This window comes from Ursus americanus, chromosome 25, assembly GCF_024610735.1.
Source record: "Ursus americanus isolate L20-20 chromosome 25, mUrsAme1.1.p, whole genome shotgun sequence".
Taxonomy (NCBI): domain Eukaryota; kingdom Metazoa; phylum Chordata; class Mammalia; order Carnivora; family Ursidae; genus Ursus; species Ursus americanus.
The window spans coordinates 5,503,653-5,530,472 of NC_142151.1; the positions used below are offsets into that span (position 1 = coordinate 5,503,653).

Sequence of the window (26,820 nt, forward strand, 5' to 3'; positions counted from 1 at the left end):
AATGATGTGGGTTTTGGACCCTGTGTCTCCCCCACCCCCACTGACAGCCTCACTATTCTCAGCTGGGGAGAGGGAGTAGGAACCAGGGTCCCAGTTCAAAGCAGCCCACCTTGTGGTGACATGACAGGCTGGCATTGGCACTGACACGAGGCACTGGCCCCTGCTGGGAAGCAGTGGCCGCAGACAGGGCCAGCTGGTGGCCACTGAGGAGGACAGCTTCACAGAGCTTCTTGCTGCTGCCCACCTACCCGAGGCCCCTGGTGGCCACCAGAGCCTCTCTAGACAGCAGTGACGCTCACACACCGGGCTCCCGTGTGCAGGAAGCAGGGCCCAGAGCATTGCTCGTCCCTCCCAGGCACGCTTGTGTGCTTCTGTCCACGGGCACACACACGCATACACTCACAGTGATGCTGGAGGAGACCAGATGTCTGGATCTAGCAACACAGGTGGCCTTGGATGGGCCCTGGACTGGGTCCACTCCTTGTCTAATATGCAAGCCATCAGAGAGCTGCTGCTGTCACTGTTCAGGGAATGAACTTGACCACAGGGACTGGGGAGACCCACGAGAGCTGGCCAGGCCTGCAGACTAAATCTGCTTACATAGCAAGTGAGCAGGCCCCTTCCAGCTTCTCCCCAGCTGAGAGGCTCACTTCCCATCTGCTTCCCCACCCCACCCCAGTCTGGCCATCTTGGGACCCCCAGAGGCCAGCTTTCCCAGGCACAGTTCAGGCTCGCCCACTCACCCACCCCACCTCCAGCAAGTTTTCTAGATGGAAGAGAGGATGAGATCGGATGAATGGTTTGTGTCATCAAAGCATTTACTTCCTGTGGCTCCACACTGACAACCCGATGCCCCCCGCTCCTCTGAAACATGAGATTGAAGTCTTTTTGCATTCGGATGGAAGAGCGTCCCACTCTGGATTTGGGGATGCGGACAAATCAGCTGGTCCAGGGGCAGAAGCACTGTCACTCTGGAGTGAGGTGGGCTGGGGGTCTGGGTCGCTGTAGGAGTGTGTGGCTTGGCTTCTGACGCTCAGCTGAGAGCCTGAGGGCCAGCGGGAGGGGCCCTTGCCCCTGACCCCTCACCACACGCAGTGTCTGCGGCAGCCAGCACCAGGGGATGGCCACAGCAGGACGTGCAGACTGCAGGCTCACAGACAGAGCCGGCCGCGCATCGTGGCGAGTGGCGCGGGGACGAGGGCTGACCACAGACAGAGAGCTTTCAGAGGAGCGCCGTCTCAGCCCACTTGTTTGAGCCCGGCTCTCGCAGCCAGGAGCCCATGGCACATGTGTAGGCATGGCAAGCTCCGTTCACACAAAGAAAAGGTAGGAGTTGACCAAAGAAAGGGTAAGCAGGACCCTGATCAGAGTGGTCAGTGGGTTTCCTAATAGGGCTCCCCCTTTTTCTCCTCCCCATGATTAATGTCTTCTCCAGCACGGACAGTGGGTTGAAAGACATCTGATGAACCGATGGCCTGAGATTTCCCTGTGGAGGAGGAAAAAAGCAACAGAAGGTAGTTCTAGATACAATTCTTTAATTATCATGCCACCCAGCAGGTGAGGCCAGGCTTGCACTGAGGCCAGCTGAGGAGACGGGCATGTTCACAACTCTACAGCAACTTCTCCTATGCACTAGGTTAAGGCAACTTCTCGGTTTCTAGAATATTGTGACGACCCGTATCCATGGCCGGCTGGTTCCAGAAGCCCATTTGGCCTACTACTGGGCTGCCTGTGATTCCTAGTGGCACTTGCACGGGGTGTCTGGGGGCAGAAGCAGGAGGGGAGGCTGGGGGATGGAGTACAGGTAGGGCAGGGCCATTGTGCTAAACTAGAAAGTGGGGGTGACGAGAATGGGGCTGGACTCTCCCAAGGCACACGGAAGGTGGCTGGAAACTAATCTGTTCCCTTCCAGGAAGAGGACCCAGACACCTGGTCTCCCAGACACCTGGTCTCCCAGCCACGGTCACAGACCCACGCAGAGGGCAGAGCAGGTGCGGCCCCCCGTCATGCGGTGAATGTGCTGGGCTCCAACCAGACATCCTGACGGACCATGGATGCTGAGGGTTGACACGCATACAAAGGCCAAGTGTCCTTGGTGGGGTGGTCTGAAGCAGCGGTTCTCAAAGGTCCGGGGACAGCAGTGTCCACATCACCTGGGAGCTTGGTGGAAACGCAAGTTCTCCACCCCGCCTCTGCAGCGGTGAGACTAGGCAATCTGGTAAAAAGCCCTCCAGGCGAGTTGATGCATCGTCAAGTTTGAGAACTGCTGGTTCCAACACATCACTAGCATCCTGGGCGATGTGAGTGCCACCCAGCAGGGACACAGAAGACGGCGTTTTCTCCTACCTAGTCAACCGCCTTCCCCTCCCCCTCCCCTTCTGTCCCCAGGCCCCAAGTGGCCAGAAAGCGAGAGCGTTTGCAAGGCGGAAAGTGGGGTGGGTGGTGATGCAAGGGTTTCAGTTCACTTCCTCTATCTCCAAACCCTGGGATGGACCAGAGTGTCTGATCCTAAGACCCAAACTAGCTGCAGGGCACAAGGATCCTGGGGACACCCTCCCCCTCACCGAGGGCTGTGCTGGCCCTTCCAGGCCTAAGTGCCTGTGGCCTTGCACGGGCTGAACTGCCGGATGAGACTGCAGGCTGTCAGCTCTGTGAGACAGAGACCCCGCTGTGCTCTGCTCTCCCGGAGCCCCGCAGCAGCAATCAGGGGAGGAAAAGGTAGCTGGAGGTGGTTAACATGGCCCCCCAGGGAGCCTCCTTACGGCCCAGGGCTGCTCTGAGTGCCTGTGACCTGAGACCTTCCCCCCGGCCCCCCGCATGGGGCAGGGAGAGGCGTTTCCCCGTGCCCTCGCCAGCCCTCTGTGTCCCCAGATGTGATCTCCGCCTGGCTGGGAGATTCTGCACGCCGTCGCAGGTTCCGAGGCTGAAGTCTGGTCTGCTCTCACTCAGTGTCAGCGCTGGCCATTCCCCTGCGTGGTGGTCCCCAGGGCCCCAGCTCACCACCTGAGCCCCTGCACCGCCTGGCTGTCAGTGGGAAAGAAGTCACGCCGCTCCGCTGACTGCCGATGTGCAGGGCGCGTGGGCACCAGGGCCGAGGGATGGTTCGGTCTGCTCCGGGAAGGGGGGCCAGGCTGCTGATCTTGGACAGTGACCCCTGAGAGACACTCTGTTCGTAGTGTCAGCCTGACGGCTTCCTGCAGGGACGGAGAGCCGGAGGACGCCACAGAGCAGGGGCTCCCAGCCCAGCTTCCCTTGTTACCACCCGCCTGGGGCTGCAGGACAGTAGCCACAGCCACTGCCGGCCAGTCTTTTAACAGCTCTGAGCCTTAATTTTGTCGTCTGTAGAGTGGGATAATAGTAGCTTCTTGCAGCGGTTGCTATGAGAGAAAGCACTTAGGTGACTAACACATTCTAAGCACACAGCTGGCCCTCGGTAACCACCAGGCCCCGGACGCAGTGGCGAGGCCGGAGGGGCCCCCCTGAGTTGGGGCAAGGCTGTTGGGAGAGGGAGGGAGAAGAGAGCAGTCACAAACATTTTAAGCAAGCCTCATCCCCTCACCGAAGGCCGAGATTCATTCCTGCCTCCCCAGGAAAATGAATGAGTGAAATGGATGAAACGGGTCATCCCGAGTGGTGGACAGTCCATGCCCCTCAGGGTGGCTGCCCCAGCGTGGGCGGGGGAAGGGTGACGATGTGTGACTCAGGCCGTGTGGGTTCCCGCAGCTGCCGTGGCCCGACCTCTGCAGAATGCTGGCTTCTTTTCTGCGTCCCTGTGAGCTCACACACGGCTGATGACAGCTTTCAGCAGTCACGCATGCCCTTCTCTCTCTCTCCGAGGAACTCGTGAGCGTGACAGCCTCTAAGCATGTGGCCTTGTGGTCAGGGACTGTGGGCCCAGGAAAAACGGGGTTCAGAGCAGAGCACCCCTCACTCAGAGCTGCACCTTCACTGTGCCTCCAACTTTGCAGGGTCTGTGATTTAGCCTAGTCAGGAAGGGTTTTTCACTCCCACCAACATTAAGAGCTGGAGATCATTTTAAAAACCTGGCTTTCCTGAGAATCAGGCCATAGAGAGGCGACCCCTGAGGGGCATATTACTGTGGACTGGGGCTCAAGGCCATGGTCTCCCGGGCGACCTCTACTAGGGATGGCTTTTGGGCAGTGAGCAGGGTCCTGGGGCAGCATGTGCCTGTGTGGTGGCCATCTTACCTGCCTTGGTCCCCTTCCTGGCAGTGCCACCAGCCATCTCTGCCCAACCCCAGCTCCGGGGTCCTCACCCCAGACCTCTCCACTGCTGGGCCCTGCAGGAAGGAACCAGGCCATCAGGGCATTCCCTTCCAGGTGAGAAGGTGTGGGGGTGGGCACATCAAAGGTCTGGGTCTTCTTGGGGGCAGAGCTGACCCTAACTGCCCCACCCTAAGCATTTCCCAGTAGGAAAAGAGAAGGACACCGAGCAGAGATAAGAGGAGGGGTGCTCACGCGCCCAATGCAAGGAGTCCCAGAGGGGCTGGAGTTTTCAGACCTTCATTCTAGTTTCCAGAGCTGGGAGGGAGCAGAGGGTCTGATTCTCACCCTCCTGCAGTTCACAGGACCCCCATTGCTGGTGAGGGGTGCTGGCGGATGGGTGCCCTGCTCAGGGACCCTGGCAGTGAGCACTTGGAAGTGGAGGGAGGGGGCTGAGGGCCCCGGTCTGGGTGGGAACCACAAGAGTCAGGGTCTTGGGCACTGGTGGGTCCGAAGGGGCTCGGCACAGAGTAGGGGCAGCTTCTGGGAGTTTGTAGACAAGTGGGTGCTGACTCTGCAGGCCTGCAAGGTGGGACCTGGGCAGCTGAGTTTGTGGGGGGCAGCTGGAGGGGGAGTTGGCCATTAGTAAAAATGCAGCTGGAGCCTCCGTTGCAAACAGCAGGTGAGAACCATCCCGCAGATCTGCTGGGCGAGAGAGCAGAGGGGCGAAGGGAAGTCAGAAGCCTGGTGAGCTGCCGGCCCCGGAGTGCCCTGGAGCAGGTGGCCACCCTCGCGTGTACACGTGGGGACCTCGATAAAGGGCCAAGTCCAACTTAGGAGGCCTGGAGGGCGGGGGGGGGGGGAGCTGAGAGTCTGCATTTCTAACAAGCTATCCGCTATGGGGCTGTGGTCCTCGATCTCCAGAGACGGCCCGAGTTAACCCTATCCTGAGTGGTAGTAGCTCCACTCCCTCGCTGCTCTGGCAGAAGCTCTTTCTCCAGGAGAGGCTCTGTCTGCGTCTTGCCGCTCTCAGACTCCAGAGCAAAACTAAGGCTCCTAGTCGATTCTCTGGCTATGTACAGAAGCCGCTGGGGAAACCGGGGCTCTCAGGGGCTGTCACCAACTCATCCTCTAAGGCGGCTTGGATGGCGGCACCAGCCCCCACCCCAGCCCCAGGAGTTGGCCTGACAGCCCCTCTGCCACATCCGCTAGCTGAACAAGGAGGCCCCAGAGTGTCCTGCCCAAAGCAGGGCAGTACCAGAAAATCACTGTCCCCGTGGGGTCTCGCTTTGCCCATCTCTAAAATGCGGGACCAGAAGCTGGGGATGTGTCAGACCTAGGAGGCCCACCATGGTGATCTTGCTGTGACAGGGATGTCACTGGATCCCGACTCCCTGAGCATAGGACAGAGGCAGCAGGAGGGCAGCCCCATGACTGTCCTGTGGCTCACGGAAGGTGGATTTCCCCAAAGACAGGGAACAGCGCTGCCACCATTCCCAAGCTTTTTCAACAGCTGCTGCTGACCCGATCTTGCCAGAGCGCATCTGGGTGCAGCCGGAGCTCTGACCAGGCAAGGATGAGGGCTTCTTCTCCTCCCCTCCCCCGCCCCGCCCCGTCCTCACATGGCAGGACAGGGGAGCCCCAGGAGCGCGGCTTTCAGACTGTCTCCCACTGGCTTTAAGCAGGCGCCATCCCAGCTCTTCCAGCCACGGAAGGCCCAGTGAGGGGGGAGGTGTACGGGCCAGAATCTCACCGATGCATGTCCACATGCCCCCCCCCCCCGCCCGAACCCTGACACATGCAGAGGGGCCAAGGATGCACTCATCAACATACGCGTGTGCACACACACAAGCACCCTGTCATACAGAGCAGCTCTGGACGCCATCGATATCTGAGCGAGCACCAGCACCTCCTTCCTGATGGAGGACATGCAGAAATCGGCCCCGATGGCTTCGGGCGGCCAGCCCGGGGTGAGCAGAGAAAGCGCGCTTGAGCTGAGCGCTGGAGCAGGAGATGCGGGGGGATGGGTGCGGGCGGGCGGGGGGCGGGAGGGGGGGGCAGGGGGCGTGGCCCAGCGCGCCGGGGGCAGGGCTGATGTGCACGGCGCCCTCTTCTGGCAGCCTGCCTAGGTACAGCGTTTGCCACCAACGGGGCCCTTCGAACAGGGAGGGGGCGTGCTTTCAGCTGCTTTTGAGGTTTTTGGGCCAATGCCTGATTGTTATCAAGAGCATCAAGGAAGGCCCAGTGAGGTCCCAGTAGGGCAATCTAATATGATCTTTCAGTTTCCCTTTTAATGACCTATAGATCCCAATCTTGGCTGTCTTGTGAGTTTTCTGGGCTCTAGGACATGTTTCCATCCTACAGTCTGGAACCTCAGGGTGGGAGCAGCGTAGCTTCTGTTTTGGGCTGTGTGACCTTGGGCACAGTTATATCCCTCTCTGAGCCTCAAAGCTCCCTCTATCAATAGGAAAACCTCCAGTCTGTTCACTGGTGGATAGTCTTCCCTGGAGAGATTCTTTAAAAACTAGGATGGTAGGACAACATCACGGTTCCCCTCCCGCACCCTGAGCCTTTGAGAGACCAGGCAGTGCTCTCCCGAGCCCTCACGATAAGGTCCTCCCTCCACAGCAGCCAGCCAGGGCTTTGCAAATCCAATTCTCTCACCCTGTCACTGGTCCCCGTCTTAATTCTTCTTGTCATACTCCTTCAAGATTTAATTATACATCACTTCCCCCAGGAAGCATTCCCTGACTACCCATGCAAGTTATGGCCTCCTATGTGCTCCCCCAAACCCCAGTTCTCGCACTTGCACAGCGCCCCTGACTGCATGTGACAATCCATGTTCTATGTGTCTCCTCCCTCGAGTGCAAGCCTGCTGGGAGAAGGGGGCACATCCTGCCCAGTGGTGGCCCCGGCACCGGGCACAGAGCAGCTCTCGTTACGAAGCTGACGAAGAATGCTCTCCCTTTAGCCTCTCTGCACGGCCTCTGGGTGGGAGGCTTCCAGAGAGCGTGTGTGTGAGCAGGGCAGTAGGAAAAGGGAGCTGAGCCCCCACATCCTTCCTGGACAGAATATGCTTCCTGCCAGAGTATGCTAGAAATCAGCTTCCCACGTTAGTTCAGAGTGGAGTGCCTCCAGAGTCCGCACACAAGAGGGGAAGCTGGAGTTGGGGTCCTCGCTGGCTCTGCCACTGTGGCTGTGTCGCCGTTAGCAGGTGACCACATCGCTGGGCCGGGGGTCTACAGAGGTACACGAACAGGGTGGGCCCAGTGTTCTCTACCCCGGGTGCACACTGGGATCGCCTGGAGGGCTTTAAAGAACACCTGTGCCCAGGCTTCATCCCAGGCAGTCTGACCCCGAGCCTGTGCAATCGGGCCTGATTGCCATGTGCAGCCAGGGCTGACCGCACTGGTCCAGCGGCTGGGGAGGTCCTTCCAGAAGGAAGAGTCTGTGATTTGGAGGTACCTCAAGACCCCAGTTACCCCTTTCAGGTCTGAAAGTCCTGAGTAGTGAGTCACACGCCCGAGGCGGACAGAGCGGCCCTGCAGGGTCTTGCTGAAAGGAACAGGTGTGCACCCAGAAGGCTAGGCGGCAGCGTGGGAGGGCCGCGCAGCCCACTGCGGGCAGGACGCCCCGCTGCTGTGTCCCTGCCAGCCCCCAAGCCCTGCGCCAGCCTGCAGCTCCACACAGCTTCGTGCTCCGCAGGGACTGCTGCCAGAATATTCCAATTGTTAATAAATTCTGCAATCTGTCTCCTCGTAAATTCTGCCTGTTGCTCCTGTCTGTCCTCTGGTCCCTCCCGGGAATGTCCCATGCTCCCCACATGCCTGCCGGTGGGTGTTTAGGGACTGTGATGGTGCCATCTTCCCCTGGCCCCTGACCGCTCACACTGGACTTCTGGGCACCCTGTGCTCCTGTCACTCACCTGCGCCAGTGTTCTTGGCCTGGCTGCACTCGGGACCCACCAGGCAGCTTTACGGGTGTGTGGTGTCTGGGTGCCAGCCCCAGACGATGTGACTTGATGGTGCTGGGGTGTAGCCTGGGCAGTCCTAAAGCTCGCCCGGGGGCCCCCGTGTGCAGCCAAGGTTGAAGCCTACTGCCACGGAGGCTCTGTGGAGATCCTGTGTCCCTCCAGTCCGCCACCATCTCTCCTAAGCATATTAGCGCCTGGGCCACACATCCACGGGGCCGCAAGGGACAACGTGGCCAAATCCCTGTAATCGGGGTTTGTCACATTAGTCACATTTTCTGCTCCGTGTTCAGAGCACTCACAAGACGTGCTTTAATGTTCTAGAATATTACGGCACATGAGTCTCATTGAGGCAGGGTCCTTACCAAAAATCATGGAACCTTAGGGCGCCAACTCCGGCCAAGCAGCTCCTCCCCATGTTTAATACCCCGGACTCCTAGGTGAGATTTCCATGGATTAGAGAAGTCTGCCACTTCACGGAAAGCTCGAAAACGTCCCACTCCTCCATTTTATAGGAAAAGAACCTGAGGCTCAGAGAGGGAACATGACATCCTCAAGGTCACATAGGAAGAGGGGAGGCCCTCTGACTTCCTAGCAAGGTCTCCTCTGGTCCTGGGGATCAGGGAAACAGGACATCACCTTTATCTCCTGAGCCTTGGGGGCCTTGGAAGGGCCAAGCTGGGCATGTGTGGGGAAGGCTCGCTCCGGCGGACGAGGACTGGGAGCCTGGGCACAGGCCTGGTGTGAGCCCTTCCTCCCCACCAGTGGCCCACCTGTGCTTGGGCAGCTTAGTTCCAGCATCGGCCAGCAGAGGGAGCTGTGACCGAGGCTTGGCTGCAGGGCAGGCAGGCGCGGGAAGGAGGGGAGAGGCTCTGCAACGGGTGGGTGGGGTGCATGGGGCGGCTAGGGGAAGCTCCCTCTGAGGGACACCAGCAGCAATTCCACAGTGAGCTGCAGAGGACCAAGACTTCAAGGGGACGTCTCTGCGGGCCTGCCGGCAGCCTGCCCAGCAACGTGGCCCCCCTGGGCAGGATCCACCGCCCTCCCTGCTTCACCTTGACCTTATGCTTGGGGCACTGGCAGACCCACTCCCTGCCCTGGACCTCACTGGCCCTGTCCTTAGCTTCTACAGGCTCCCAAGGCCAGAGAAGTCAGGAAGAAAGGGGTGGAGAGTGTGGCCCAGGCCTGGTCAGAGTCCCTGCTGAGCAGGCCCCTCACAGCTGAAGGAGACAGCGGGCTTCTGGAAACTTCAGTGGATCCAGGATCTGGAGCACACCGCAGCCCCTTCCTCAGCCCCCAGCGGCAACTGCTCAGCTCAGGACGTGGGGCAGAAGACCTGCGCTAGGGAAGAGCAGAGAGGGGCCCTCTGATGCCAGCCGGGCTCCTGGCCGGCTGCGAACCAGTGCAGGAGGAGGGGCACGCTGCTCTGGCCGGGAAACAGCTCTCTGAGAAGGCTTTTTCAAGAGACAATGTGCCCACATGGAAATGAATCAAATAATGATGGGTACCATTTATTGAACACCTGCTATCTGCTGAGCAACCAGCCAAGTGATTTACATATATATTGCTAATCCTCTCCCCAAACTAGGTATAATTAGCCCCATTTTACAAACAAGGAGCTGAGGCCCAGAGATGGGATAACTAGCCCTGCATTGCTGGGTCCCCCCCCTCCAGCGGGTAGAGCCCCTGGGCGAGGCTGCAGCTCGATGCTCCCGGCACACAGGCGGATGAAGCCAGGCTGCGCGGTGACCTGGAAGGAACCCCACCCTGGCAGGCTCTCCACGCCAGCTGCTGCTACTGACCCCTGCTTTGCTTGCCATGGAACTCTGTGTGGTTAGGGCCGGAGGGGGGGGGAGTTGGGGAAAGCAAAAGACCACCAGGAGACCTGGGTGCCAGTGCAGGATGTGACACCCTCGGAAGTCTTTTCTCGGGGTCTCAGCTTTCTGATCCGTAAAATGGGAGAACACGGACACTCACCTGGCCCCGGTCTCAGGTTGTGGTGGGGATCTGATGATAGGAAGTACCTGAGACCCCTCTGAAGTCTACAGACAGCTGGATAACAGCTGCGTGCACTTATGGGGAGGCCTTCACATGTGCCGGGCACAGCGCGTGGGTCACGCTCATCACCTCGTTCTTACCTAGACCTTACGTGGTTGGGGACGTGATCCCCATTTTGTGGATGAAGCAATGGTGGGCAGGGATGTCAGAGCTCTAAGTGGCACAGGAGCAGAGGCAGGGTCAGCCCCAGGGCCTCTGAGGCCCCGACCGCTGCTCTCACCCCTCCTCCCCTGCCCAGTGTTTGTGGTGGCAGGAGTGGGAAGGGCGGGGCAGCACAGAACTCGCTCTAGCGCCTGCTGGGCCCTTGCTCCCTGCGTCTGCCCCTGCCCTAGGGTGCCCCTCCTGACACCTCTCTACTGACCCTTGGCTGGAGCCACTGGGAGAGCCCCACTGACGTCCTGCGGGGCAGCGGAGGGCCGGGTGCAGCACTGAGACAGCCAAAGGCATCGCTCAGAGCAGAGAGCTGGGTGTGCACGGGGGAGCGCACATCCATGGGCACGCGTGTGTGCGCACGTGCACACACACACACAGAGGAATGAGTGCAAGTACATGCACACACATATACACACATGCACAAGCACACCTAAACACATATCCGTGCGTACAGCCCCATGTACACCTAGACGCATGCGGACAACCTGTGGCCCCACACGTATCCCAGCAGGCTTTTCACACACACCCACGTGCACACACAGAGGGTGCATGCACATACCTGAGCCCACACTCACACTCCTCCCAGGTCTCTTAAAAGTTCAAGTGGGCCCCCAGGCCCCCAGGCATTTTCCTTCCTCTCTGGGGAAGAGAGTGACCGTGTGATTCCCTTGGCTGCCGAGGGAAGGTGGGGAGAGGAGGAGGGGAGGAGAGGGCAGGGCAGCACGTGGGTGTGCAGATGGCCAGTGACTGGAGATTCCCACCAATGGGAGAGGGGTTCACAGCTCTTCTAGACAACTCCCTGTCCTAATCCCACGCCCTCCAACTTACCTGCAGACAGGCCACCCCGATGCCCACGGCCCCCATGAGCAGCAGGTGGTCGGCCAGGAACTGCTCCAGCTTGGTGATGCAGCCTCCCTGTAAGGTAAGGGCACGTGACACACGGGGGCCCGGAAGCAGGCGAGGCTGGAGAGGGAAGGGCTGGCAGGGGTGCTGCGTCCACCCAGCTGAGGGCAGGCCAGAGGCTTAAAGGGCCCGGTCCAGACTTTCAGTTGCCCACAGGCTTCTTTGGGGACCCAGGGGCCTGCCATGATGTCCCAGAATCCCCCGGGGCTTTGTGGAGACCGCAGAGGGCCTCACATTGCCTCATGGCCAGTGAATAGTGTGTCCTGCTTCCGCCCCCTCTGCCCCCCGCCCCTCTGCCTGAGCCTGCCTCTTTAGGGATGGGGGGCCTCCTGGATGGCCAGGAGCTTGGGCACTCACCTCCACCTTGTAGATGTTGGAGGGGTGGGCCCGCTGGCCACAGCGCACCACCACCGTCTTGCAGCAGCTGTCCGGCACCCGGCGGCCCTCGGCCTCCCGAGACAGGATGTATGCACTGTGCTGCCAGTCGGCGGAGCTGTTACTCCCACAGCACTTGAACTGGAGGGAGAGACAGACGCTGGGGGCGAAGAGCTCACACGGGGCACCTCCAGCCCCTCCGTGGCAAGCCGCAGGACTCATTATTCATTATTAACCCGAGCCCTATTTGTCTCCCTGTGAGTTCTCCTTTCCCTATTTTGAGCAGGGAGCCGGTCTCTTTGGGGCTCTTCTCCCCGGGCCGGTGCATGAGCTGGCTGCAAGACACCTGTTGGCTCCCTTCTAGCCACCCAAGTCCGGTAAGGAGATGGTGCTGGGTGTCCTGCGGGCAGGGAGGGCCTGTGAGAAGATGGGTGGGGAGTAGATGCAGGTGGGTCCCTGAGAGAGTGGGGCAGAGCCCAGGGCAGGGCCAAGACCACCCAGCGGGGGTTTCCCGGTCACCCAGGGAGGCAGAGGCTCCTGGACCCTCATTCAAACCCTGAATCCTCAGAGCCCTCAGACCTGCAGGGACACAGAGAGGGTCCCGGAGCCCCAGTGCGGACAGATCAGTGTTGACCAGGGGGCAGTGTCAGTGCTGGGTAAGACCAGGGGCTTCCGCATTGCTGTGGGGCAGGAAAGCGCCAGCCCGGGGCTCCGGTGATGCAGACACACGGGACATCGCTTCTCTCTTGTCCTTCTGAGCTGAGGGACCGAGACTCCAAGTCCCTGCGGGAGCCACAGAGCCAGCTCTTCTGAGGCTGTCTCTGGTGTGCGGGGTGCAGGCAGGGCGGGAGGTGCGTCGCTGCCGTTAACGAGTGTGCACTAGGCACCTGCTATGTGCCAGGACTGACGCTAGCCCCGGGCGCACGCGTGACGCACACGGTTCCCGGCTTTCTGACGCTTCTCAGTAGCTTTCGAGGAGAGACAGGGGAGACATGGGGAGCTGTGTAGCTCAGAGGAGGGGCGAGGGGCTCTGCTCACGGGCGGGAAAGATCCCACAAGGAAGAGGAGGAGCTCCGAGGAGGCAGGCAGGACGGAACAGCACGTGGAGCCGGGAACAGCAGGGGTTGTGCTAGGAGTCACGCGGGATTATACTGGACAGGTGACTCAGCCTCACTGAGCTTCCGTTTTGTCACTTGTCCCTGGGGCTAACGAAGTACCTCCACACCGGTCTGTGAGAACCACGAGAGGCGATTCTGGGCAGCCTGCAGACGAGAGCCCCGCAGGGCTGAGCGGTCAGGAAGACACCCTCTACTGAGAGGGTCGTTTCGTGAATACAGGCATGTGGGTGCCATTGACATACGGGGGTTTGGCCTGCAGCCCGGATGCTGGCCCTGGCCTGACGCCACTGCCTTCTCGGGGCTGTTTCCTCAGGCCTAGCATGCAGGCCTGGGTCCACCGTCCCTCATGCCCCCCTGGTTCTGACTGCCGCTGGCACGTGCGGGGCAGTGGCCACGTGCTCTGGTCCCCGCAGAGGCCCTGGGCAGTGGCAGATGCCAGCTCCCGGCTGTGCCCTTCCTCCTGCTGTTCCCCGCTCTCTGACTGCCCCTCCCATCTTCTCTCCCGAGGCACACCCAGGCCTTCCTTCCCGGTCCCCCCAGTTGGCCTCCCCAGCTCTGTTCTCCACTCCGAGGGGCCTCCCAGCCCAGCGCGGCCTGCAGCTGCCTGCTGTGTGCGGGGCTCCGTGAGTAAGGGCCCGAGGCCAGGGGTTGGGGCTCGGTTTCTCCGGCGGGAGGCCCCACGAGTGCAGACCGAGCTTCGGAGAGGGCTGACGAGCAGGGTGGGTGTGGATGTGGATGGGTGTGCTCCTAGCACACGGGTGCCCTTAGTCACTAGAGCAGAGCACAAGAGACCCCTTTGCCCGGAGCCTACTGGGAGCTAAGCCAGTCTTGCGGAGACGGGGAAAGTGCCTCCCCCGCTGAACTAAGGTGCCCCTAGAGCTCTGAACCCCACCAACCTCTGCTCTGCCTACTTGCCTGGTATTCCCAGCAATGAGACCAAGGCCTCAGGCCCAGGGTGGGGGTCTGTAGCTACAGAGATGGCAGGCTAAGGGTGAGGGTGGGGTGGCAGGGAGAAGGGGGACCGGAGGAGGCGGGTAGAGCTTCCTCAAATTCTCAGACACCAAACCATCAGAGCCTGGAGCCACACTGTCCAACAGAACTTTCTACACTGATGGAAATGCCTTTCATCTCTGCTGTCCAATTTGATGCCACTAATCAGGAAGGTTATTGGGCCCTGGAGTGTGGCTAGTGACTGAGGAATTGACTTTTATATTACATTTAAATGTACACACGGCTAGTGGCTACCATACTGGCCGGGGTAGGTCTGAGGCCCATTTCTCGAGCCCTGGCAGGACCACGGGCCTCACCGGAGGGATTTGCTGGGCCTCTTCTTGGACAGACCCCCTTTCTGTCCCACCGCGTTCAGCCCCACGGCTCACAACTGGGAAGTTCTTACAGTAGCCTGACTGAAATACTTCTGGCTGATACATCACTCTTGAGGGACCTCAGCTCTCTGCGCCCAGCAGAGGAAGCAGGGAGCCTTGCCGACGGAAGGAGGCCGGATCCCTGGCCAGGAGGTGGCTTCTTCCCCTGGCACAGCTAGCTTGCTGCCCACAGGGGCCCAGCGGGGAAAGGCAGCAGGGGCGGGGCTTGGAGGAGGTGGTCAGGGGAGCTGCAGGGCAGGGGGGGGGGTGTGTGGGGGGTGGGCAGGGCACAGCAGGGGCAGGACAGGGCCAGGGCTCAGTATGCCCTTTTCACTGCGGCGTGGACTTCTGCATATGTGATCGTACTGAATGCTCAACACACCCTAGGAGGCTCCATCTGAGAGGCAAATGAAGCTCAGAGAAGGTAAGTAACCTGTCCAGGGTCACCCAGACAGGAAGCGACAGAGCCAGGACCCGAGCCCATGTCTGCACGGCCTTCCAGCCCGCGGGCAGGTGCTTACGTCCTGCTGGAGCCGGTCCACTGACGCTGTGATGTGCGCAGCTCCGGGCTGCCGGTAGTTCTCAGCCAGAGTCCGGGTCAGGTGCTGCTTCAGTTCGTCGCTGAGCTGGAGAGTGGAGAGGGAAGGTGGCATCAGCAGAACGGCTCACGCCGACCTCACTCCCCAGGCCCACGGGGGAGCTAGCTCTAGAGCACCGCGGATGTTGAATGGTGCGAGGGGGAGGGGTCCTAGTGTCATGGGAGCGTCAGTAGGAGATGGCTCAGGACACGGGGTTCACGGAGAGAGGTTACAAAAGCTGGGTCCCTGACATTAAGGCCAGACAGCTGACGGGCAGAGCTGAGAGGCGGGCTGGGGAGGGGCCGGCTCGAAGCTGGTGGGAGGGCAATGAGGCTGGACACAGGGGTGCTTTTAAATCTTTTTTCATTTGATGATGAGGTGGTATTCACAATATTTACAATTGTCACCCTGTGGGCAGCCATCAGTTGTGTGGGTGCTGGCTTAAAATAACCGGTGCAGTCATCTGTCTCACCCCAGTCATGGTCTCAAACCCCTGATTCCCAGCACCCGGTGGGAGGGCACCCGACTGGCCACTTTGTCCTTGTCCGATGCAGGCAGGCGAGGCCCGGAGCGGTCTTCATAGCCCGGCAGGCAGCCCTGGCCCCAGCCTTGCTCCTTGGAGGCTTCATCCTCTCTCTCTATCTCTGCATCCAAGGGGAGACGGGCCATGCCACCTCCCATGGGGCATCCTCACTCCCTGACTCCCACGCTCAACACATCAGCATCCACAGATGGGACAGAGAATTGCTGGAAGCGGGATACGAAGGAGGACCTGGATGTGCGAGGATTGTTGGGGCCCGGGAGACAAGACCACCCTGTGTGTCACGGCCCTAGCTCCCCCATTCCTGTTCACCCTGCTCCAAGCTGTCACCTCCAAGGTGGGGGGCATGCCAACGGGGCACGGAGCAGGAGGACACTTGCACTTACCCTCTGGTAGTACATATGGGCCAGGACCCCTGCCACCAGCTCCACCAGGAAGATCACCAGCAACAAGCAGAAGTACTAGGAGGAAGGAGTGAAGGTGGTCACCACGACAATCAGGCCCGGGCAGGCAGACGGTGCTCCAGGACTTCAAGGATGAATGTCTCCCCAAAGCGGTGGGGGTGGTGGGGCGACCTGCCAGGGACCCCATCACCCACACCATCGTCCTCCTCTTCCCAGCAGCTCCGAGGAGACGCCTTTCCCAGCTGCTGGCATGGAGCTCCCCACTCATCCCTTCACCCACTGGTCTACTCTCAGTTTGTTAGTCCATTCACCCACCCAATGCTCATTAAATACCAGCTACATGCTGGGTATCGTAAGACAGTCCCTGCCCTCGGAGTTATGGGTGGTGGCTGCACAGATAAGTGCGTGATTATAATGCTGTGTTACAAATGTACTGGGCAAGCCCTAGAAATGATGGGCAGTCCCAGGTGGGGCAGGGCAGTCAGAGAAGGCTTCCTGGAGGAGGTGACACCTGAGTGGCATCTCTAAGGAGAAGCTTCCAGGTGAAGAAGGCAGGAAGCATGTGGCAGGCAGAGGAGAGAGCATGTGTGAAGCCTGAAGAGTGCAGAGAGTAGTGGAGAGAGCGGTGGAGGCTGAGAGCATAGGGGTGGCTGGGCTGCCACCAAGGCTCAGGAGATCGCAAAGGCACCCGAACGGGGAAAGGCATCAGTGTGTCTTCCAGCCTTTCATGGCCCTGCAGTAGGTTCTAAATTCCTGTCGCTACCACTGCCTGGCCTTGTGCAGGCTCCGGGCTGCTCTGCATGCTTCCCAGCCTGTGGGCTGCTTTCCTGGCTGCGCTCTCAGCTGTGACCCCTCCTCCCCCCACCAGGTTTTACAGGCAGGAGGCTCCAGGACACTGTTCCATCCTGGTGTATTCTTCCACGTGGCTAGGAGGGGGCAGGGAGGAGGAGAGGAAGCGTGCTCCAGGCAGGGGAGAGGGGACGATAGAGATGGGAAAGGGGGAGGGGCAGGGGAGCACTGCTGACTGGAACAGGCCCCCTCTGGGGAAGCCCAGCCCCTACCCATGCGCAATGGTTGGTGACACCTCCTTCTCCCCCAGGCACCACCCGTCAGCCTGACCGTGGTTACTGGGATCCCTGGATCGCAGGGAAAGCTCAGCCTGTGACGGAGCCCTGAAACTCCAGGGCTCCTCAAGTAGGGGAAGGGATGCAGGCAGGAGGGGACGTGAATGAGAAGACAGCTGGCAGGGCGGGGGGCTGTGAGGCCAGGTCGGGGGCAATGCGAGTCCATGGGCCCAGGAGTCCTTGCCTGACTATCTGCCAGAGCCCAGCATGGAGCCTGGCATGGGCAGGACTTAAGAAACGCAGAGGGAGGAGAGGATATTCCTTTTTACGAAGAACATTCCAACCAGGGGCAAGGTTTCCTTTCGAGTTAAGTCAACTATGTACCTCGCACACAGCCATTTTATTAAGCCCACGGTCTCCTGGGCTCAGAACTGCCCACCATCAGGGGTGATGGAAGCATTCCGGGCTCTGAATGATGGTGGCAGGCCTGCCCTTATCATCTGTGAGGCTTAAGGCAAGAGTCCAAAAGGAGGTCCCTGGTACCACCTTCCCCACCTGCCCCAGGCTCAGTGTCATCCCAGGAAAGGCCTCTGGCCTGCATGTCCGAGCTCAGTCCATCCCACCCAAGGATCAGGCACCCCCGGCCACCCCTGGGTGAAGATGTGGAGAAGGCTGGGTGTGGTGGAGTGTGGGGGACACAGGAGCCTTGTCAGCCCTGTGTGGGCTCTGGATGGGGGCTCAGGCTGTCCACAAGCTCCTGGGCACCCGGGATGAAGTCTAGAAGTGGGAAGGGGGCTGCAGGCCCACGAGGGTGTGTTCCCTGGGCCTATGGGCTTCTCACGCCACAGGGAGGGGTCTGCGTGAGGAGGGCCCCGTGTGCCTGGGGCTCTGGAGGGCGTGGGATGCTATCTGGGTGAGTGGAGGCCGGAGGCTGACGAGAGGTCTGTGGATGGACCCTCTCCACCTGTTGAGGCCTGGAAACCTGAAGAACGGTGGTGGAACGTCCTAGGACTCAGGTGGGAGTCAGGCTTGGCCACTTCCACGCTCTGGATGGGCAGCCGCGGGTGCCCGGCATCAAGTAGAAAAATGGGCTCCAAAGAGAAAACGTGGCTCAGAGAGTTGGGCTAGCTGAATTTTGGCCTTCCCCAGGCCCTGCACAGAGTGGCCATGCCTGGGGGACAGAGGCCGTGGATGGGGAGAACGGCCCATCCCCAGTGGCTGAAAGGACCCAAAGGGAGGAAATCTTGCTTCATGGTGGTCTGACCTGTTTCTCGCTCCCAGAGCTTCTGGGTGACAGACAGCATGAGGGGAGCCCGACTTGTCAGCCAGTGGGAGGCCCAGTGGCCTGGGCCAGGCTGGTCCCTCTTCTGACAGCCCAGAGCGGCACTGACATCCTGCAGCTCCTCTCGGACTCAGTTGCCCTTTCTGCTCACTCCAAACTGCCCCCAATGCCCCCCTGAGCCCCATGCTCTGAGTTTGCCCTCCTCCTGCCACACAGGACTCTGTATGCAGGGACCGCCAGTCGGTGGCCCCCAGGCTCCCCCGGTGCACCTCGTGTGCCCTCCGGGGCGTGCGAGGCAGAGCTGAGGGAGCCCGTGACTGAATGGGAGGATGCAGGCCGCTGGCAGCGAGGAGGGTGGCATCTTGGCGACTCGCCTTCCCTCTGCAGGGGTGGGAGAGGCTCCTCTCCCGCTCACCGCTCACCGCTCACAGGGACTGTCAGCGGACAGTCATGCCGGGTGGCAGTCATGAGCACTTGGCAGTGGCCTGCTGCTCCCCGGGGAAGTCACTGCCCCCGCTGCTGCTGAAGCTGGGCTGGGAGGGGGGTGATGGGAAGGGAGAGAAACTGAACCACATCCCTGATGCAACGACAGCCGAAATTAGCACATGCCAGCCCCTCAAAACTGCTGGGAGGCGTCACCCAAGCAGCTCCCCACCTGACAGAGTTGTCAGGAGCAGGGCGAGCGCTCCCTCCCACCCAGGAGCCCCAGCTGTTCAGAGGCCCTTGGGAGGGAAGTGAAGGCCGGCCTGGAGTTTCGGGGGGCTGATGGCAGGGTGCCAGGGAGAGGACAGGCTGGGTGCTCGGCAGGCACGGGCTCTGGCCCCAGGCAGCAGCTTCCGCGGCGGGCGGGCTGCAGGTGCGTGACTCACCTTGGCGGGGGAGGCCCTGAATCACAGCTCCCGTGTGACAGTCCCCAGGAAGCAGGCAAAGGGTCATGCTCGCTGGGATCCTCCCATACAGAGGGTCCTGGCGGCCCTGCCTCGGGATCTGGCAGGCTGGAGCCTGGGCAGTGGGGCCAGGCTCTTGGGGGTTTGCCATGTGACCTCTGCCACTCCACTTCCACTTTACCAAGCCTCCCTGGCCCCCTCAGCCCAGCCGAATCATCCCAGCATGTCCAGCGCACAGGCTGGCCGGCCGCAAATCTGCAAAGTGCTTCTGTTCCTGCATGTGGCTCCCTCAACACAGGCCAAGCCGCCCAGCCTCCATGTATTTGCCCTCAGTGTCCCCTTGTCTGGAATTCCAGGGCCCGCCTGTCCTTCATCTGTCCTTCATCACCCAGCTCGGTCGTGGCCTCCACTAAGCCCTCCCCGGGGCCACAGCAGGGCTAGCGCCCCAGCCCAAATGCCTATGGCCCTTCATCAGCTCCAACTTCCTACACAACGTTCCGCGTGGCTCCTTCTCCCTGACTAGACTGGGCCTGCGCCTGCACGGGCCCTCGGCCTGCCACACTGTTCCTCACAGGCTGGCTGAGTGATGGAAACTTGCCCATCACTCTGTGGAGCTTGCCCTAGCTTCAGGTCTTGTCTCCCTAGAATGCCTGTGAGTTTCTGGCTCTTCTTAGTACCCGGCACGGTGTTGGGTCTAGATGCATGCTGGGTAGACGTCACCGGATTAAGATCTGTGGGTGCCCCTCTTACCAAGCATGCCGTGAGGCAAAGGGGGCGGGCTGGCGCATGCCGGCCTCACGCTGGGGGGCAGGAGCTCGGCCATCTTCTGATCCGTGGGTGGCACAGAATTGTTACTGTAGTTTAATTGATACCAGTGGTTCTCAACCCAGCATGATTTTGCCCCCAGGGGACATGTGGCAATGTCTGGGGATATTTTCTTATTGTCACACCTGGGGAAAGGAGGCCTCCTGGCATCTAGTGGGGAGAGGCCAAGGATGCTGCCGAGCGTCCCACAGTGCGCAGGACAAGTCCCGTGGCAAAGAATGATCGGGCTAGAATGTCGTAGGTGCCAAGACTGAGAAACTGATTTACACATTTAACTTCAGACCATAAGCCTGCTGCTGGGACTTGATTTGCATATGTGACCCTCTGCCCTCTGGGAGACTTTATGAAAAGGAAGATCTGAGGCCAGCTGTCTAGTTCCTGAGAAGCCTGGGACTGAACACAGACAGGAGCACGTGAGGGGCTTACTCTGCACCTGCCTCGGAGGGGACTCTGTAGCAGGAAGTGGCTCACACCGACTCTAGGAAGGACCAGGACCTGACCAGGGCATCAGTTCCCAGGCCCTTGGGCACTGGGCCTGTCGTGGGGATGCTCTTAGCCCAAGTGCATCCCGAGATGTCACAGCTGGGTAGCCCCTGGCTTCCCCCGTGGGAGCTGGGGAGGGCGGGTGCTGGGTCTAGGAAGGTGACAGGCTCAGACACCCTGTGTGCAATTAGGAGGCGTCCCATTTCGGTGTAAGTCAGGATATACTGGGCCCCAGGCTATCTGGCTTCTCCTAGCTAACCAAACCAGGGCAGGAAGGTCACTGAGGCTGTTTCTGCCGCGCTTCTCAAGAGAGAGGAAACATTTTCTGTAGCGGGAGCAGTGGAAAGGTATCCCTGTCACCAGAGAGCGAGGGAGAGAAAGGAACCCTTCCTCAGCAGGATCAGTGCCTCACTCACCAGAGTGGCCCAAAGTGCACACCGTGGGTTCTCCGTGGCTCCAAGGGCCCGCCCCTCTTGTGGGCACTTCTCAGGACAGCGCCCAGCCACCCTCGGAGACAAGCACAGCATCACTCATCGCGTGGCCGGGTGAGCACCGTGTTAGCCTCCCGGGAACCCCGAGACACGTGCACGGGGAAGCGAAGCAGCTGGTCTGAGGTCCCAGGGCAAGAACACGGCTGAGGCCAGAAGCCGAGCCCAGAGACTCCAGCTGCAGAGCCTGTGTGCTGACCTGCAGTGTGTCTCGTCCCTATTAAACAGCGATGGGGCGGATGGGCTCACCGCGAACACGTAGGGTGGATATGGTTAGGTACTCAGCCCACAGCCCCCAGTGCCAGCAGGCCAGGCCAGGCGTGCTGCAGGCGGCCTCTCCTGGGCAGGCTCCCCTCCTTCCTCAGCAGTGGCTTCTGCCTGCTCGGCCCGGCCCCTTCCTGCCTGTGCCGGGATTGTGGCCACAGCTCTAATGCCAGCTCTGCCTCCGCCACCCCCTGCTTTACCCCGCCCAGCCTCATCTTGTCTCTGAGTCCAGCAGCTTCCCTGGCTGTGTGGCACTCCCCAGCACTCCCTGTGTGTGTGCACAAGGCACTCTGTACACCAGCGAGGCTGTGGGCCTCTGTGCTGCTCTCCGTAGCCCCTCCCCGGACTCGCTGTTCCGACCGTGTCTGTGTCACACATCGTTAACCATCAAGTCTCAGCTTAGGCAAGGCCTCCCCAAACACCCCTGTGCCAGAAGCTTCTGGCCATGACGGCACTGCGGACATCCTTCTTTCTGAACTTCTGTCGGACTCCTGGGTCTCACGCGTCCCCAGCTACCCAGCACTACAGGAACTTTGATCCTCATTCGCCCTCCTTCTCTGACCTGTATCTTGTTCTGTCCTCACAGTCACTGGACACCTCGGTGTGAACTGGACCCACGCCGCCCTCACTCCTCCGGGACCTCCAGCCCCACTTTGATTTTTGTGACTGGCTGGCCCCTGCACTCAGGGCTGTCCCCAGTCCTTCCAGAAGCAACCACTGAGGGGCGCCTGGGTGGCTCAGTCCTTAAGATCTGCCTTCAGCTCAGGTCATGATCCCAGAGTCTGGGGATCCAGTCCCGCATCAGGCTCCTTGCTCAGCAGGGAGTCTGCATTTCCCTCTGCCTGCCGCTCCCCCTGCTTGTGGTCTCTCTCCCTCTCTCTCTGACAAATAATTAAATCTTTTTTTAAAAAAACATGAGGGGCGCCTGGGTGGCACAGTGGTTAAGCGTCTGCCTTCGGCTCAGGGCGTGATCCCAGCGTTCTGGGATCGAGCCCCACATCAGGCTCCTCTGCTGGGAGCCTGCTTCTTCCTCTCCCACTCCCCCTGCTTGTGTTCCCTCTCTCGCTGGCTGTCTCTATCTCTGTCAAATAAATAAATAAAGAATCTTAAAAAAAAAAATAAAATAAAATAAAAATAAAAAAACATGAGAGACTATGGACTATGAGAAACAAACTGAGGGCCTCAGAGGGGAGGGGGGCCGGGGAATGGGATAGACCGGTGATGGGTAGTAAGGAGGGCACGTATTGCATGGTGCACTGGGTGTTATACACAACTAATGAATCATCGAGCCTTACATCGGAAACCGGGGATGTACTGTATGGTGACTAACATAATATAATAAAAAATCCAAAAAAAAAAAAAGTAAAAAAATAAAAAATAAAAAAATAAAAAAGAAGGAACCACTGAGGCTTGGTCTGATAGAAATCAGTAACGAGGTTTCTAAAGGAAGTTCTTGTAGCCTCTGCCCCCAGAGCCCTTCGTAAGAGCTAGGCCACTTAACTCCACCACGGTCGACCCCAAGCACAGAAGGAACTGGTTCGGTAAGCACAGAGGGGACCCAATCATTCATCTTCCCTCTGTACCATCTATCTTTTTTTTTTCTTTAATTTTTTAATGGCGCAGTTTGGACTAGAAGCGAAGCCCGATATTTTCTAAACCTATAGACCCAGAACGACGCTGGAACAGCACAGTACTGCCTGAACCAAACCAACACTCTCTTTAATGAGACGCTCTGCAGGAGCTCTGTGGAAACATTTCTCATGGTGACATTCAGGTGATTAATTAGCAACTGCATCTTCAGATGGACTAATAATACATCGGGGCAAGCTGGGCCCCAGCTACAGTTTCTGGGGCAGAGTCACGGGGGCCTATGAGCCCAGGCAGCTCGGCACCAGCTGGCGCCCTCCTTGCAATAAAGTTTTAAGAACTTTATACGAGTGGACTTTCGGAACTCCTCATTGGGCTGATTCCGCCACAAAGAAGGGAACCTTGCTGAAGCTTTCCTCCCCTGCCTCCTCCGCTATTCTGCACGGTCAGAGACACAAACCAAGCCACAGTCGGAAACTGAGGGGGCCTGGCGTCCAGGCAGGTGGGGGTAGAGGCCCTAGCCCATGCTCAGAGCAGTGTGGCAATGGAAGAGGAGAGGGGACTTGAGATGCTGCCAAGGTTAGGTTGCAGGGAGAAGGGCGCAGCCAGAGGCTCCCAGCGTGGCTGTGTGTGTGGGAGAGGGTGCCAGGGCAGGCCGCAGCAGGGTCAAGGAGCTGCAAACAGCCAAGGCCAAACAGGAAAAGATGGAGGCAGCTGTTGAAGCCGCGATGAGTTCAGGGCACATTATTTTCTGGTTATTAACCACCCGCCAGAGGCGGTCAGGACTCACAGGTGCCGCTGCCTGACTGTTCGTGCAGAGAGAGAGAGAGGATGTGGGCTTGAGAGCCTCAAGCCATTCCCGTAAGGAGATGTCACTGTTGGGAGGATGAAGGTGACCTCTACCCCGGCAGGCCCCGGCCCAGGGCTCACAGCCCCCGCCATCCAGCCCTTCCACCTGTGGGGTAGGATGAGGCCAGACTCCTTGGGGGACATGGCCTGAGGGATTTGGGCATGGGGTAAATGGCTGAGTGCTGCCTTCTGCTGTCCCCCAGAAGGACCTAGACGTTCCCATTGGTGTCTTCTCCCAGGTTGTGGGAGAGATGGGGTGCAGCTCATAAGCACGTGTGTAGGCGCCTGGAACAAATGAGATCGTGCAAGGGGCCAGGGCAGAACTGAGGATGGGACTGGTGAGGGGTCCCTGGAGGTGGAGGTGGTAATTCTAGGACAGGGTTGGCTACAGGGGAAAAGGGAAGGCTGAGCAGGAGAAATTCCTACCATGCCTGGAGGTTAGGAAAAGTCCTGGGGTTCAGAGAGGTCAGAGGCTCTGACTGGATGGAAACAGGAATTTAAACCACCCACAGGGTTCTTTGGCTTTTGATGCAGGTGTCTTGTGTTCCACATGAGACTCCAAGCCAAGAACTGGGCTGTAGGCCCGCTCATGTCTTCCCTGCTAATCCAGCCTTGTGCCCAGCAGAACAGGAAATTCTGGGAATGGGCTGGACATGCTTGTTGAGGTCAACGGCAGCCCCATCAATGGAACACTGCCTGTCTGTTGCAGCAAATCTTCCGTATGGGGTGGGTTTTCCAGCCACTTAATTGCCACCACCTCTTCCCCAGCTGTCTGAGAGGGGTGGGTCTTGAACCCAGGATGGTGCTGGTCAGAGAAGAGTGATGTCACACAAGGTGCCCTGGCCTAGAGGTCTGGGCTCAGTTTGCCTCTGGGACAAGATGCTGTGTGACCCTGGGCGAATCACTCACCCTCTCTGGGCCTTCTGCATAAAACGTGTCAGTGCTGTAGCTTCATCAGTCTGTGCCGTGTAGACACTTTCCTCCTCTGTCCTGGCCTCCTGCTTCTCTGCAGAGACAGCTAGAGGAACACCTGCCCTCCCCCCCAGCTTCTCTTCTCCTTACTCACTGCTTGTCCTATCTGTCTGGTGCGTGGGCCCTCCTCCTTCACCTGGGGGCCAGCCTGTCGTCAGGATGCCACATTCTCTGCTCTCCTGCATCGTCAGGATGCCACATTCTCTGCTCTCCAGCATGCTATAAGTCTAGTGGGGCTGTTCTTAGAAAGGCACGCGAGCCTGTCTCAGCCAGAGCTGACGAGCTGCGAAGGCTTCTGGCTGCAGCTAGAAAGCCACATGCTCCAATCAGCTTCATTAGTAATGAAGGAGACCTTTTGCTGCCATCTCTGTCTCCTGGGTCTTATTTTTCGGTTGATTGTAAACTCCCCTAAAACCTCCGTGTGGTGTGTGGGGAGACGGTCTAGGGCGCCACGTGCCAGTATGGAGGCACAGACTTCCCAAAGCCGGTGCCAGGGCCTGGCAGGAGAGGAGCATGTTGGGGCGGCTGTGCAGCCACCCCTCCTGTTCCGGGCCCAGGGGCGCAGGGAGGCCTGCAGCTCCGCGGTGGGGACGAGGTGTGGGTCAGACACCTCTCTCCTGGATGGGAAGGGAATGGCTCCCGCGCTCGGCCTGCACCCAGGGCTCTCGGCGGAGCAGGACCCTCTCAGAGTCCGACAGTACCCACTGCCTCGGCCTCACTAGCCACGGGCATGGGGCCTCAGGAGGAGGAGAGTTCCCACGCGGGATCAGTTTTGCTCAGCGGCCGGCCCACTTCCAGACCGCCCCTGCTGGGTGTGTGTTTGTGCAGTAAGATAAACTTAACACCAGTGGGAGGGACATGTCGAAACACCTGCGTGGACGCACGGGCTTCCAAGTAAGTTGTGAAGGGCTCTCTGGGGTTCAGATCCCCTGTGCCCCCGGTCATCAGGGCCGGACTGGGCTTCATTAGGTGAGAGGGACTCTAGAACATCTCCTTCCCGTCACGTGCTTAAAGTCGGACTCTGCTAAGGAAAGAAGCAGGAACCGAATGACAGACAGGGAATCATCCCGAGCTAAGTAAACTCTTGGATTTGGGTTACAAAGAGACGATGTTTAACAGACATCCCCTGCCCTCCTGCAACACACGTGCACGCACACACGCGTGCGCACACACATGTGCACGCATGCACACACCATGTCTCTGAGCCCCCTCGGTCAGCCCTACTCTGAGGGAGGGGAGCACAGAGAGCACCCACTATGGGGTGATCATCGACCCACGCACAACTGAGTTGAGCTTTCTCCAGCTAGGCCAACACGCTGTCTTTGGTGCACTAACAGAGCTGCTTTCTGCCACACCGCCTGCGGCCTGAAGCTTGACCTTCGCTTTTGAGTGCGTCAGGTGACAGGCGGCCAGGTAACTGACCCCCAGTTGTCAAAGGGCTTCGCTTTTCCCCTGGAATGCAAACCATAAGTCCTGAATCACACGAAAGGTGAATGCCCACTTCCTGTGCTGGAAGCATCCGAAGGGGGGGGAGGTGCAAAGCTAGCCTGGGGCAGCAGAAAAGGCCCTGGACCGAGATTTGGGTGTTGACTGGGCTTTGCCAGTTACTGGCTATGTGACCTTAGGCAAGTCTCTTTTTCTCTTTGGCTAAGGAGGTAGGTGGAGAGTTCGTCTAAGCAGCCTGGCAGTCCCTTCTGCGCAGCCCCCGAATTAAGTAAGACCATTGAGAAGGAGGCTGAGGGGAAAGACTTACCAAAATCTTGAGAGAAAGGCCACTGTGTGGCTGTCCTGCACGGAACAGGCCTTTCTCGAAGGACCTCCGCAGGTCCCAGCTGGGAGAGGCGGGGCGCAGGCTGACTGACTGAATGGGTCGCTTGAGCAGCCCTCTTGCCTCGAGGCGGACTCTTGAGGATATCTGCATCCTACGTCCTCGTGAGGAGCCTGGGCAAGAGTCCTCTTGTCCATTTCCCTGCCTCCCCTGCACCATACAGGGCCAGGAAAGGCTCTCTTGCTCTGATGGAGAGGACTCGGGGTTCTCCAAGCCCTGGCTGCAGGATCCATTCTTTTGGAGCATGTGGGCAGCTGACTCAAAGGTCAAAGTGCCACCAAGCAGATGAGGCTATGACCACCTTGCCTGGGTGGCTGATGAATACTGACAAAGTATGGTGAGGCTGAGAAATGAGCAATGGGGAGATGTGGTCAACGCCCCACCCCCGCCCCGTCAGGCACTGGGATCCTTCCTCCATTACCAGCTTCCATCAAGGAAGTGGTCTCGCCCAAGCTGTGGGGACCCTGGGAGTAATGGGCCTAAGAATAACTCCATTTATTTAGGTTCCTTCTCAAAGGAGCTTGGTCATGGTGATGGTGATGTAAATGATAATTATAGCCACATTTGATGATCTTTATATAATGTGGTGACTCGTTTCCTCCTT

The 26,820-nt window shown here is 59.4% G+C and overlaps 1 protein-coding gene across 4 annotated transcripts in view; it reads right to left on the minus strand.

Annotated features, from left to right (window-relative positions):
- Positions 1–1,514: 1,514 nt before the first annotated feature.
- The window catches only part of TSPAN11 (tetraspanin 11), a 77,771-nt gene continuing 52,465 nt past the window's right edge, over positions 1,515–26,820 (minus strand). The window contains exons 4-9 of one of the 4 annotated variants that reach the window (XM_087855552.1): positions 15,670–15,744; positions 14,686–14,790; positions 11,665–11,823; positions 11,233–11,319; positions 10,964–11,043; positions 1,515–4,925 (exon numbers count right to left, since the gene is read on the minus strand). In XM_087855552.1, coding sequence (XP_087711678.1) covers positions 10,996–11,043; positions 11,233–11,319; positions 11,665–11,823; positions 14,686–14,790; positions 15,670–15,744 — 474 coding nt within the window. In that variant the 3' untranslated portion in view covers positions 1,515–4,925; positions 10,964–10,995. Of the gene's footprint in view, positions 4,929–6,292; positions 8,630–10,963; positions 11,044–11,232; positions 11,320–11,664; positions 11,824–14,685; positions 14,791–15,669; positions 15,745–26,820 lie in introns of those variants that run through there. The other 3 variants (XM_087855550.1, XM_087855551.1, XM_087855553.1) reach the window with 3 other exon arrangements.